This window comes from Zalophus californianus, chromosome 5 (genome assembly GCF_009762305.2).
Source record: "Zalophus californianus isolate mZalCal1 chromosome 5, mZalCal1.pri.v2, whole genome shotgun sequence".
In the NCBI taxonomy this organism is placed as follows: Eukaryota; Metazoa; Chordata; class Mammalia; order Carnivora; family Otariidae; genus Zalophus; species Zalophus californianus.
In genome coordinates, this window is record NC_045599.1 from 54,969,086 (window position 1) to 54,983,503 (window position 14,418).

Genomic DNA, 14,418 nt, shown 5'->3' on the forward strand with positions numbered 1-14,418 from the left:
TTTTCCTTCCCCCAGTAATAAGCATATAGGACGTTCTGAGTAAATGCGCTGAACTAAATTAAACATTTAGAGACTAGTCCTTTTTCTTTTTTTTTCTTTTTCTTCTCCCTCCCTCCCTCTCTCCCTCCCTCCCTCCCTCCCTCCCTCCCTCCCTGAGACGAAGCGCATGTGTGGAGCAGTTGGGGCAGAGGGAGAGAATCCCAAGCTGACTTCATGCTAAGCAGGGAGTCTGATGCTGGGCTCAGTGTCACAACCCTGGGACTATGACAGCTGAAATCAAGAGTTGGAGGCTCAACTGACTGAGCCACCCAGGTGCCCCAAGACTAGTCCTATTTCTAAGGCTAAGCCTCCTTTCCTTTAATCTTTGCTTTAAGGTCATAATTCTAAATGTTAAATGATCATTCTAGAGTTTCTCCAGGTTTTACACGTGTCCACTAGTTTTATTGTCTAGAATTGGGTCTACTAATTTAGCTATACCAGCTTAAAAATGTCTTAATTTTTATTGTTGAGTTGGCACATAATGTTAGACTAGTTACAGGTGTACTACATAGAGACTGAACAGTTCTGTACATTATGCAGTGCCTACCATAAGTGTATTCACCGTAAATTAATATAATATTGACTGTATTCTTGGAGCTGTACTTTTCATCTCCATGACTTGTTCTATAGCTGGAAACTTGTACCTCTTAATCATTCCCTTCATGTATTTTGCTTCTTCCTCCACTCCTCTGACAACCACCAGTTTATTGTTCTCTGTGTTTGTGAGTCTTTTTTTGTTTTATTTTTTCAGATTCCACATAAGTGAAATCATGTAGTTATATATTGTATTCCTACACCACAGTAAGCTAGAGAAAAGAAAATGTTGAAAAAATAAGGCAGAGAAAATAAATTCAGAACACTGACTATATGTATCGAAGAAAAATCCATTGATAAATAGACCCAAGCAATTCAAACTCATGTTGTCCAAGGGTCAGTGTATTTCCTTGCTTTATAAAAATGAGTGGAAAATTAAAGGATAGAAATGAGAAGCTGGCAAAAAAACAAGGGTCTGATAACTCTGATCAGGTCATTTGTCCAAGTAGAGAATATTCAGTACCAATGAGATCCTCACTAAACTTGTTTGTGTATGTTGTTAGGCAGAAAAAGCAAAAGTAAAGCACATTGTCAGAAAAGCTGGAGTATATTTTGTTAAATTCTGACCAAATTCTGCAGTTAGTGTTACTGAATCTCTGGCAAGGGACCCTCTGCTCCTGAAAGTCTGTTCTCTTTTGTCACGGTTTCGGCGTGTTTTAGGGACGGATTATGTATAATGGTCTTATTTTTCGTACTAGTCCTCCACCCCCATTCCATTTAGAGCTCACCGCTTCATGCTTGCCCCACACTATTATGTTCTGTCAGGTCAGGGCTATTACTCCTTAAAACTTGTAGCTTTTCATGGATGTAGATCTTATCCAAACCAGATTGTGAGTTCGTCAGTGATAGGGGTGGGTAGGGTGTCATATATTTTAATCTTTCGCATGACAGCCTCCCTGGTGCTTGGCACGAAGTGGGTGACAGCAAATTGACTTGTGGACATGATAGAGGGATTGACACCTAGATGGGTTGTATCTCGCCCAAGATGCCGAGTGATAGAGCTTTGCGTTGATGACGAAGGATACACTAAACAGATCACTAGTGTAAGTGAGATGGTTAAGGGGTTGTTTTAATTGATTTATAAAAGGCTTTGTATGCAAATACAGCCTACAAAATACAAGTGAGTGTGACAGTTTTGGTGGGACTTTTTATTTTTTTAATTGTCAATTAGCCCGCAACTAGTACATCATTAGTTTTTGATGCAGCATTCAACGATTCATTAGTTGCGTATAACACCCAGTGCTCATCATTGGTGGGACATTTCGTTAGCAGCTAGCTCACACTCCTCTTTGTACTTCGTAGATGTTCTCTCATTTAGGCTGCACCATTTCAGACTGTCTCCCCTTCTTCCTCGGCTGCACTCTGTTCCTCCACTTGAAGCTGCTCAACCCTGTGTAACTCAGGTAACCTGATGACACTAGTCTGAGACCATTCTGTAGACACCACTGTGTATTTAACAGGCTTATTTCTCATATGCTCTCCTACTCGTTTCCATTGTGCCAGGACTGAGGCTTTTCCTTAGACTTGGCCTTATCTCCCTGTTGTTGATGTGTTCTTTTCTCCTTCTCCAGTTAGCAGAACAGTTGTGAAACACAGAATTCTATGCTCCTAGGTTTGTTTACAGAGCCGTGAATCGACATTTCCAAGGGAGGGTTTCAAACCCGAGATGGCAGTAGTTGTCCCAGTGGTAATGGCTCCTTTGAGTTCTCAGACTGTAGGGGCAATATTCAGCTCTGTAAAAGTCACGTATATCTGGTATAATCCCATTCAGAATTCTTGATGCTTGGAGGTTCCTCTGGGCTGGGGTGAGGCTGAGCTGGGTGGACCCATTTCAGACGTGGCTGGCCCCAGCTAGTGCTGAGTCATTTTGATCAGTCTAACATTAGGAGGTCATTCAAAATACTCAAATGCTTAAAAAATCCTTTAGCTAAGCTTAATAATTGCAGCTAGCCTTTGAGTGCTTGTGACAGGCACTAAGTATTTTCTGTGGTTAGTGTCAAATCTCAATCCTCACAGAAATCTTAGGAGATAGGCACTCTTACTATTATTCCTGACAGATGAGAGACTGCGTCAGGGAGGGGAAATAATGGGCCTGAGTCACACATTTGGAAGAGGGCAGAGCTGGTGTTCGTGGACAGCCTGCTCCTGAGACGTTACTCCTATGAGGTGTTTGCTGCTTTTCAGCCAAGCAAATTGCTATCTTTGAGACCATAGTTATGTTACAAAAGGCCCCCTTGTGCTGAGGCTGAGGAGAGCTTGGGCTGGACAGATCTGATGGGCTGGACTCACACGCCAGTTTGGCCACTTCCAGCGGTTTGATCTCAGCGAAGTGGTGCGATTTTGCTGAGCCTTTTTTTTTTTTTTTTTTTTTGTCTTTTTACTCCTGTAAAGTGGAGCTGGTAATGCTGGATGTCCTCTTACCGGCGGAGAGCAGGTGTCAGGGAGGTGCCTACAGTGAATCTCTTTAAAATGGGGACCAAGATCTTATAGGAAAGAGTGGTGGAAAAAAGATTTGCCTGGGGTTCTGCTTTCTTGAAAATGAAGAAAGTGAAGAAAGAATGTGGGAGGGAGTTGCTCCTCATCTTCCAAGGGGTCAGTTGATTTAACAATTACTTTTAGGTTTAGGTAACTTTTGCTTCAGTGTAACCTTGTAAATAAAGATTCAGGTGAGTAAGACCTCCTACACATTACTCTCAGGGCTGCTGTGAGGATTCTCTAAGATGTTTGTAAAATACTTAGCATGGTGCCTAAACGCATTAGCCTTCCAAATGTAGTTCCTAATGGTATTAATAAATATTTGACTATTATTTGTTAATAGGTCTTGTAAGAGGTATACAAGCCAAGAATTTGGATGTGTTCAAAGATAGAATAAAGTCATGGGTTTTATATGGAGAAACCCAGAATTCCATAAAGTCAAGAATGATTATTTTCTGTATAAGATGAATTTTATATTTTCTTTTATTTTTAATTCAGAATATTTTCTTCACCTGTTAAATGGTTTAATTTTTATTAGAAGTAACTAGCAAATGATGTTACTGGAATATTAGGTATTCTTTCTAATATGTGTGAAATACTGAAGATTTTGCATCTTGATGTTCTTTTCACAAGATTTTTTCCCCCTCTGTTTTGGAAGTAAACTTAAAAGTGGTGGCTGTGTACCCTAAATCATTCTCTGGTGTCTGCCAGAAACACTAGAAATACTTTGGCCTTAAGCTTTTCAAGAGACATTTTTGAAAAATAAAAACTTAAAAACTACTTGAGTCTGAGAATTTTAGAAATTGCAGAAGGAGAAGTCAAGCATTGGGAAATGAAGTGTAGAGCATAACATTTGTGTAGTGAAAAGCTAGTGTGTGTAGAATGTGGGCAGTTATATACTTGTCTGGCAAATACAAAATAGTTTTGTTATTAAACTTGACGTAAAAGGTGACACGGCATGGTTTAGTCATGCATCTGTGCAAGTGAGTGCAGATCTTGTGAGGGATCAGTTTTAGAAAAATTCAGATGAGAATATAGTTTTTTATACCTATATCAGTTTGAAGTTACATTATTTTATTGAGTATATAATACACTTGCCACAAATTATTCTCTCCCCAACTCAACCAAGAAATTCTGAGAGCGATTTTTAGAAGGTTTGGGACCAAGGCTGATAGTTGTGGGGACTTTAGTTTTAGTTTATTTTTAAAAGGAGTGAAATGTAGTTTCTTTCAAGAACTAAACAGTTGCTGTTCAAATGGTTGTTCAATGTCTGTACTGAAAAAGGGCAAAAGATAGAGTAGGCAGGGTAATGAAATTGGAGTTCTTCAATATGTAAGGTGAAGTAGAAAGGGCATGTTGTCTAGCCCTTGATGTTTACCTTTTGGCTGAGATCATAGTATGATGCAGATTGGAAGCCCTCACTTGATGTCATTGGCATCATAATGAAGGTAAAGTGTAGAGAAACTTGGATCCTTTGTAGCTTTAAAGTGGTGTGATACCGCCTTCTGCCCTGCGGTACAATTCCCATGCACCTTCATGCTAGGTAAACCTAGAACTCCAGCTCTGGTGCCCTGGGCACACTCCACAGCTCCTTCCTTAGTCTACTAAGCCTGCATAGGAAACCACTGGGAAGACTACCCACTGCCTGATAAGTGGGGAGAAAGGCTTATTTAATAGGAGCAGATCTGCCAAATGTTGTACCCTTACTAAGTAAAAAAAAAAAAAAAAAAAGCCCCCCAAAACCCGTGTATCCTTATTGTGTTTATTTGTAAATTGTACTACTGCAACAGTATATTATCTAAAACCTACCCCAAATTTAAAAAGCTGTGAAGATTAGGGACACCTGGATGGCTCACTCCATTGTGTCTGCCTTCTGCTCAAGTCATATTGAGTCCCGCATCGGGCTCCTTGCTCGGCGAGGAGCCTGCTTCTCCCTCTGCCCTGCTGCTCCCCCGCTTATACTCTCTCTGTGACAAATAAATAAAATCTTTAAAAAAAAAAAAAAAGCTACGAAGATTAAGTGTTATTCATAACCTTTTTGTTCTCACTAAAAACATTGATATAATAATGTCAGTGAAAGTAATAAGACACATGGATCATTATTTTGTTTAGTAATACTCTGTAACCCTTCAGTTTGGGTGTCTGGTTCAAAGCACTTTTACTTTGAAATTGGATTTAATGTGTGTCATAGCTGAATCAGATAACCTCTTTATGATACATACGTTTTAATGGTAGTACGGTGTTACACTTAAAAATCAGGGGATTTATGTTTTAATCCCATCCACTAATTATGCAAGTTTCCTAATGTTTAAAAGTGACCGCAAACTTCCATCTTCCCTGATGTCACTCAGTCCTCCTATAACTTAGAACTTGTCCCATTTTTAAAATAGAAAACCCATGAAACATTTGTTTTGAAAGATTTATGTAGATTTGAAAGCTTTTTTTTATTTTCCAAGAATTTAAAGCCTGCAGATGTGAGGGCTTTACTAGGTTGCAAGCTTTAATTACTGCAGCAAAGTCACCAAGCAATGGTAACATGTACTAATACTCTTTTTCAAAATGTTGTGATGGCATATACTATCTATAACCTGAATTTCCTTTGAGATATTTTTCACTTACTAAAATATCACCCCTCTCTTGATGGAACAGGCTATTTATTTGGAAAAATGAATGTTTTTAAAGACGTGTCATAAATAGCCACTTTTCTTAGAATAACTAGAACCTTCTATTTTGGAAAGAGAAAATTATGTAGTCCATGTTTAAGTCTGACAGCTTTTTAAAGTACTTTGCCACAGTATAACCAATACACCTCAGTGTGGTGTATGGATTTTTATGATCCTTTCCCATCTCATGGCAGAAATTGAAAAGATTGGACCATGTTTGAAATTCTTTCTTTCCCTTAATTTGAAGGTGTAATTGGCTTTATTCAGCTGAAATTCTTAGTGCTATAAAATTAACCACGATTGATGTACTGTGGAACTCTGTGGGCTTTCAGTTTCAAGTTCATTACAATATCTTTCCTATGGATGACACAGTGAATGAATTTCACTCATGGTGCTTTTCAAGCTTCTTATCCAAGCAGCTGCCCTACCAGTGATTGTGGTTAAATGCTTTTCCCATAGAACCTTACTTTTTTCCCAAGACTTTTTTTTTATTCATTTGAGAGAGAGAGTGTGCACCAGTGATAACACAAGCAGGTAGAGGGTTAAAGGGAGAGGGAGAAGCAGACTCCCTGCTGAGTAGGGAGCCCGATGTGGGGCTTGATCCCAGCACCCTGGGATCATGACCTGAGCTGAAGTCAGACGCCTAACCACCTGAGCCACCCAGAAGCCCCTACAACATTACTTTTTATTAAAGAAGTAATTCAGAGGTGCCTGAGTGGCTCAGTCGTTAAGTGTCTGCCTTCGGCTCAGGTCGTGATCTCAGGGTCTTGGGAACAAGCCCCGCATCGGGCTCCCTGCTCGGCGGGAAGCCTGCTTCTCCCTCTCCTGCTCACCGTGCTTGTGTTCCCTCTCTCGCTGTCTCTCTGTCAAAATAAATAAATAAATAAATAAATAAATAAATAAATAAATAAATAAATAAATAAAGTAAATCAGTCTTCAGATTAAGTCCGTATTCTCATCAAAAGTGATTTCTTTTAGATGTATCATCAGACAAGGTGTAAAAAGCTGAATAAGGGAAAACATCTGTATTTTTATGAGTGTATGGCACACCTGTTACACAGCTTGGTGTGTTCTAAGATTTATTAGAATATTCAATAGTGTTCAAAGTTTTGCTCATAAAGGAATACATTTTGGTTTTACTATATTCTGTGTATTTCATTCCTTCTTAAGCCATACTTACCGTAGAATACACTTCTTTTGCTATTAAGTAGAAATTTTAAAAAGATCTAATTTTGTCAAGTTTAGTGAAATTTTTTTGATGGATGGAAATTGTACAGCATGATTGTAAACATAGGTAAAAAAATTGCTGATATCTTGAAGCACAGTATAAATTTAGGGTAGGAGGTCATGGTATAAGCTCTTGGGTATACTTTCATATTTTAAACACATACTTGATGGATGATTTTTTGGGAGGGCTATTTGTTCTTAGATTAGTCATTTTTATTTTGTAGTGGGGTTGATGAATAATTCATATTTAGGAATGAGAGTCTCATTTGTCATATTCTTATTAGTATTATTTTTAATTTGAAGTTTCCTTCCTAGAATGCTTAAGCCATTCATCTAGTTTATGAGGCTAGTTTCATGAAGAATTGATTATAATACACAAGCACATTTAAGTCGGTCTACATAAACTGCCACAGGGTACAATGTGTTGTAAATGAGCTTGTTAGACCTTTGGTCTTCCCTGAGGATGACTTAGGAAATATAACTTGTGACCTAGGAGGGTGCCAGTTGCAGCATGTGTATGAAGTATTAATAAAACTGAAGTTGAAGGTTTTTATAAAAATAGAACTTTGAGTATTTTCCTTCTTGCCTAGTGTCTACTTTGGTTATTACTGTACTAAATGTCACAATTCAGGTTGCTATATGCCCTACCAGCTGTCCCCAGGGTACTACAGCTGGAGTTTGGCCTGGGACCCAGAGGCAGAACTTGGGTGGTGGTTGGGTCTCTCTGTTTGACCCTTTCAGAATTCTCATGCAGCCTACTCTTCACTTTGTCTTTAGGTATTTCTTGTTGAGCTCAGGTTTTTGAGGGCTGGAGCACTTCCTGATCATCTCTGTCTAATGGTTGGCCCCTTGTAGGTGGTTAGTGAATCCCTTTTGGAATGAAGCTAGCTATTTTTTTTTTTTCCCCACATGAGCTTTAAGCTGGTTTCTGGGTGTGGGTTTTAAAGGAGCAGGCATACCCAGAGGCAGATGGGATGGATCCAACTGGTGGAGAGGTTGGTAACAGTGGAGTACCTACTCGCCGTGTAATCATGAGACTGAAATCTTTGGCCTTCTGGATGAGAGGCAAAGAACTGTCTTGTCACTGAGGTCTCCAGCCTTATTTGGACCACGGTGGATTCTAACTCTTGAGTAGCCTATTATTCAAGGAGTTAACTAAGGCAACACTTCGGACAGGTTTATGTTGACTTCCTTGGCTTCTTGAAATATTTCAAATATTTCTTTTTTGAGAGCCATCAGTAGGATAATGTCTGGGGTTGATAGGTTTTCCTTATGTGTAGAAATTAATGTGAAAGAAGAATGGGGAGGGTATCTTATACAGATAGAATGTCTTTCCTATCGTTCATGATCTTGTGTCTGCAGTTTTCCTATCAGTGGTTCTTCCTCCCTTGTTGATAACTGCAGGGCAGGACACAGTAGTGCTGGTTGGTTATAGTGCCTCCTGTAATAACAGTTCTCATTCATTATTTTCTTTGCAGATGCAGAAGCCATGGAGTTGAGCTGCAGCGAAGTACCTCTTTACGTAAGTCCCTACGCACTGGACTTCAGCTCTAAGTGGCCCTTTCTAACACTCAAAACCTCTGTGACCAGGGAGAGATGTTTGGCTCTCTGTTGAGTTGGGGCTTTAAAAAAAAAATAGAGTGTTACTGTCTCACATGGACACTGATTGGCTCTTGGTTCTAAGGTCTGGGTTTTAATGATATTTCCCTGAGGAGCTTTATTTAAACTGTATAACTTCTGGACTCAGAAATACCCATTTCATTCATATGAATGATATTTGAACATTGTATTTTAAGATATCCTGATAATATTCAAGAATATCTTCTCTGTGTGTCTTTTTTTGGGTAAGGTTTAGTGACAGTTGTGTCAGCTAAAATGAAATAGGAGTTCAAAGGGCAAAGTGCTGGGGCATTCATAGAATAGGTGGGGATTGGGGTCACAGAGATGCCCAGTGAGATGCTTGGTCAGGTGTGCCTTCTGCATTGAGGGAGGAAGGATTCTGTTCTTGAGAACAATTGCTGGGTGTAACAGGAAAGTGAATGGATGGTCTCTTCACATGTAAAATGGCATATAGCTTCCTCTTCCCTCCTTAGTTTGGGCAAAACCTCTTTCCTTGGAATGTGGCTGAGTTGGTGGGGGTCGGGGTGGGCGTGGATGGGTATGTGGGAACTGTGGTTTCAGGTGACCTTTGACTCTTCAGTGCATGGAGTTCAGCCAGAGTACTGCATCTAGACTAAGAATATGAATTCAATTTAGGTTAATCCTTAATAGAATGAAGTATAGGAACTAGAACAAACTTAATTAGAATCTTCAGTTAAAATGTATTCATTTCCCCTTACCACACTTCACTATACAGGTAGCCCACCTTCCCTCCCTCTCCCCCTACCCATCCCCCCACCTTATACATCCCCCACTCTATTCTCTGCAGAAAAAGTAAATGAAAATGAATGGATGTCAGAATAATGAAAGGGGTGCCTCCTGGGTTACCCAGTGGTCTGTAGTACTCTTCCTAGGTTACGATGTGCAGGTCATAAACTGTCTATAGGCTGTTGGGCTCTGCTCAGCCATAATTAAAGATGAAGAATGGTCCAAGGCTAAACTGTAAATAGCTCCTAAGTCTCCCTGACTTTTTTTTTTTTCTTTTGGGTATCTTCCTCCTCCTCAGCTCTTCTTATTCTGTCCTGCTCTCCTACCTCAAATCCCACAAACTTCATCAAGATAATAAATCTTGTAGTTGATCAACATCCTGTAGTATAGCTGTTTGGATTCCTACCTATTCGATTATGATCAGACTAGGGAGGCAGTACAAATAGCCTAAGGAAAGAAGGGACTTAAAAAGCATAAGCAAAAATATTTTTTCAAATTGTCAAACAGTATATACTAACTAGAATAAAATGAGATATATGAAAGGTGTTAAGAAGACATTACTCAGAATCTCATCCCCAGTAGATGTTATATTAAAATAATTCTTTGTCAATTCTAAGGTGCAGTTTTTCCCTCCCTCATTTTAACATCTCTGAAATTGAGATGTTCCTATATCCGCTGTGCATTCTGGCAGATGTCATGTTGTAGTTACTACCTATGCATGTGTGTCCTTGGTTATAATGGTCATATGGTTGTCACTTAAGATTACTTGTGACAAAATTAGTTGTGATTGTTGGTGATACATGAATTAAATGCTTCAAGATGTTTCTACCAGGATTTGGCATTAAAAAGCTAAGCTACTGTGTACACACAGTAACATGGAAGACGGGGAAACAGCAGCATGATACATGATAAAATCGGTCTCAATTTAGCAGGTCTTGTAATGAGTATAAAATAAAATTCAATTGTGTCATAATTGGAAATTTTTTAGTGGAATATAAAGTGGAAATTTTATTTTTTATTTTTATTTTTTTTAAAGATTTTATTTATTTGAGAGAGAGAGAATGAGAGACAGAGAGCACGAGAGGGAAGAAGGTCGGAGGGAGAAGCAGACTCCCTGCTGAGCAGGGAACCCGATACGGGACTTGAACCCGATACGGGACTTGATCCCGGGACTCCAGGATCATGACCTGAGCCGAAGGCAGTCGCTTAACCAACTGAGCCACCCAGGCGCCCTAAAGTGGAAATTTTAAATGATCTTAGATGAAATGCATTATGTATTTTATGTTTAATATGACTCTTACTCGATATATATATCATATATATGTGATATATATATATCATATATCACATATATACACATATGTGTATATCAGGTTACACACGCACACACACACATATATATGTTGTAACCTGATCCCCCCCCACTTAAAATTTTATGTCAGTATTACAAACTGATCTCAGCCAATCTGTGTACTTGGGCACATGCGGTGAGAGGTCAGAGGGGATACATTATAATGAAAATAGGACTTAAACCAATTTCTACCAAATTAGTAACATGTAAATAGAGCACACATAAGAACTATAGTAAAACTTGTTTCTGTATTTTGGGGCGGGCCTCCTCTCTGCTTTTCTGTGTTCAGAAGTTTGATAAATATTTACTTTTAGCTTCTAGTTTATAAAATCTGGTTTGTAAATATTTAATTTTTAAAATTCATATTTATGTTTCATATAAGAATTGGGAATATCAAGAAAAAAACCCATGTTTAATCCTGTCATCAATATAAACACTGTTGATATTTTTGTATGTTTTTTCAAAGTTGTATTTATATTTGTGTTGAATTTTATTGACATTAAGGCATTAATTATTAAGGCATTTATTTAGATGATGTTTTCTTTGCAATATATATAAAAATATATATTACTATGTGTATATACATATATATTTAAAGATTTTATCTTTTTAAGTAATCTCTACACCCAACACGGGGCTTGAACTCATGGTCCTGAGATCAAGAGTCACGGGCTCTACTGACTGAGCCAGCCAGGTGCCCCTCAGCTGCAATATATTGGTTGTCTTTATTTTGATACTTTAATGTACTAACAATCTTAATTGTGCTGATATGTTCTTTTAGAACTGGCAAGTATATAATGTACGTAAGACCCAAATAAAACTAGAGATTTTAAAGGGCCTATAACAAATTACAAAATAATAATTGTATGCTAATGAAAAATCTTATTAAGATGGGCTTTAAAAATATTAATTGCAAGATTTATTTCATGGAGAATTAAATCACATAAATGGAGTGATGATTATGAGGAAAAATTTGATAGAAATTATTCCCAACTTTGACCCACCCTCCACAAAAAGGCACCTTGTTCAGGTGAGTTTGTTGTTCCTTTGATTATAAACTGTTTTGGCATCAGAATTCATTTTTAGAATTTGAAGGTCTTTGCTTCTTGGTCACTAAAGAGAATCCTTACTAAAAATGGTAGAGTGTTCATTTATCAGTTCCAGCAGGTTTTTGGTGGTCTTTAGGGTATTCTTTATATAGTATCTTGTCATCTGCAAATAGTGAACCTTTTACTTCTTCCTTACCAATTTGGATGACTTACTTTCTTTTTCCTGTCTGATTGCTGTGGCTAGGACTTCCAGTACTATGTTGAATAAAAGTGGTGAGAGTGGACATCCTTGTCTTGTTCCTGACCTTAGGAGAAAAACTATCACTTTTTTGCCATTGAGTATGATGTTAGCTGTGGCTTTTTCATGTGAGGCCTTTATTATGTTGAGGGATGTTCCTCTAAACCCACTTTGTTGAGGGTTTTTGTCATGAATGTTGTACTTTCAAATACCATATGATTTCACTCATGTGGAATTTAAGGAATGAAACAAATGAACAAAGAAGACGAGACAAGCCAAAAAACAAATTCTTAAATACAGAGAACAAACTGATGTTTACGAGTTGGGGGGGCAGGGCACAGGCTTGGCATTGGTTAGATAAGAGAAGATCATGAGTACACTTACCACGATGAGTGCTGCATAATGCATTGAGTTGTTGAATCACTATATTGTACATCTAAAACTAATACAGCACTGTAATGTTAACTATATTAGAATTAAAATTTTTTAAAAAGATGGTGGAAAGATATCTCTATACCTATAGAAAATCTATGGATGTAAGTACTCTTTTTTTTCCTTATGCATTTTGTTTGGATCCATGAAGAAGGCTTTCATGTTTCTTTTTAAAGTTTTATTCTTTTAGGTCTTTCACTATTGTTTTCTCTTTCCAAACAGCTGCCATTTCAAGGACTGTTTTTTGTTCTTTTTGTGGTCTGAATTCTAGAAGCATTTTTTCTGTTTGTTTTTTAATCTATTTAGAGGGAGCGCACGTGTGTGCGAGCTTGTGCAAGCAGGGGGAGGGGCAGAGGGCTAGGGAGAGAGAGAATCCCCAAGCCGACTCCCTGCTGAGCATGGAACCTGGTTCCAGGCTCGATCCCAGGACCCTGAGATCGTGACAGGAGCCAAAATCAAGAGCCGGCCGCCTAACCAACTGAGCCACCCAGGCGCCCCCAATATTTTTTATTTTCTACTTAAGTTTTCTGTATTGTTGAGTCTCTTTATCTTTTTGCCAGGACAATTTTAGTTTTCATTACTTCATTTTTAGTTTCTATGTAGTATTTTCAAATCTTGACCTGTTTCTTATGCCCATATAGTTTCATAATCTTGTGTATTTTATTGTGTGCACAAAGAAAGAATGTAAAATTTTTTTTTTTGTATCTCAGGAATTTGTTTCAGAGGGTGTTAAAATTTCTGATTCTGTCTGGTGTGCTGTAGAACTTTATAGTTTTTTGGCAAATATTTCCGCTTGCTTATCTTTAGGAAGGAGGCAGTCTTAGTGTTGGAGATGCAGGGATATTCCTCAGCTCAGCCACAGACTCATTCTCATTTTTAAAATGAACAATGGAGGTCCACTGAGTTGCTATTGCAGGAAAAGAGAAACACTGCACTGTAATAAGGTTAGAGAAGAAGCAGGGGTTGGTGACTGGTAGCCAAGAGTTTTATATCGATTTGTAGACCATGGGGATGTGAGCCTTGCAAATCCAATTTTCAGCCTCTGAGCAGCTTCCTGCATCTGTGCTCTAAGGGGCACTAAAGGAGCCCCTTTGGAAGACCAGGCTGTTCGCTCATGATAGAAAAAATAGTAGACATATGCAATCTGGTTTGAGGTCTAGGCTTATTGTTTGTTTTTTAATTTATTTTTAAGGATTTTATTTATTTATTTTAGAGAGAGGTAGAAGGAGAGGGAGAGAGCATCTGAAGCAGCCTCTCTGCTGAGGGTGGAGCCCTACACGTGGCTGGAGCTCAGGACCCTGAGATTATGACCTGAGCCAAAAACAAGAGTGGGACACTTAACTGACTTCTAGGTGCCCCTAGGCTTAGTTTTTAGATTGAGGGACAACATGGTTTTGGGAGGAGGAGAAGTGTTAAGCTAGCAAAGAGTAGTGGTGATGAATCTAATGACAAGTGTGAAAGCCTGGAAAAGTGTCAGTTATAATTAATGTAACTGATCTGAGATGTTTATTCTCTATCTTAAATCTCCTTAATTGACACCACTTGGGAGCTTGAAAGTTCTATATTGGAAGTCAAAGTTTTTATTCTTTTAGTTTATTGTTTTTAGCCCCTTGTTTTCTACTTAGTACATAAAAAGATCAGAAATGATGCCAGTAGAGTTTAAACGGAGAGGTTTTTGCTTACTTGGTATTTGCTTGAATTTTGAAAGAGATTTTGCCTTCACAAGCCAGATAGTATTTTTGCTGTTCATTGTTTTTTGGTTACTTTTTAAATTGAGTTTTCTCAAAGTTTTTGTAGATTAATCAATGTCATAAAACAAATATATGTTATACTTGTTAATCTAGGAACTTCCTCTTTTCACATTATATTTTGATTTTTATGTAAGTTGTAATTAGCACTAATCTTCCTCAAATCAGTTCAGTGCTGTGAATAAAGCAGACGAGCTCTTCCTTGAGAAATTGCTGATGGCAAAAGTTTTTTTCT

At 38.2% G+C, this 14,418-nt stretch overlaps 1 protein-coding gene across 7 annotated transcripts in view; it reads left to right on the forward strand.

Annotated features, from left to right (window-relative positions):
• The window catches only part of ARHGEF28 (Rho guanine nucleotide exchange factor 28), a 321,591-nt gene that overhangs the window by 58,921 nt on the left and 248,252 nt on the right, over positions 1 to 14,418 (forward strand). For all 7 annotated transcript variants that reach the window (XM_027606410.1, XM_027606415.2, XM_027606414.2 and 4 more), the window contains exon 2: positions 8,477 to 8,520. In XM_027606410.1, coding sequence (XP_027462211.1) covers positions 8,488 to 8,520 — 33 coding nt within the window. In that variant the 5' untranslated portion in view covers positions 8,477 to 8,487. The remainder of the gene's footprint in view (positions 1 to 8,476; positions 8,521 to 14,418) is intronic.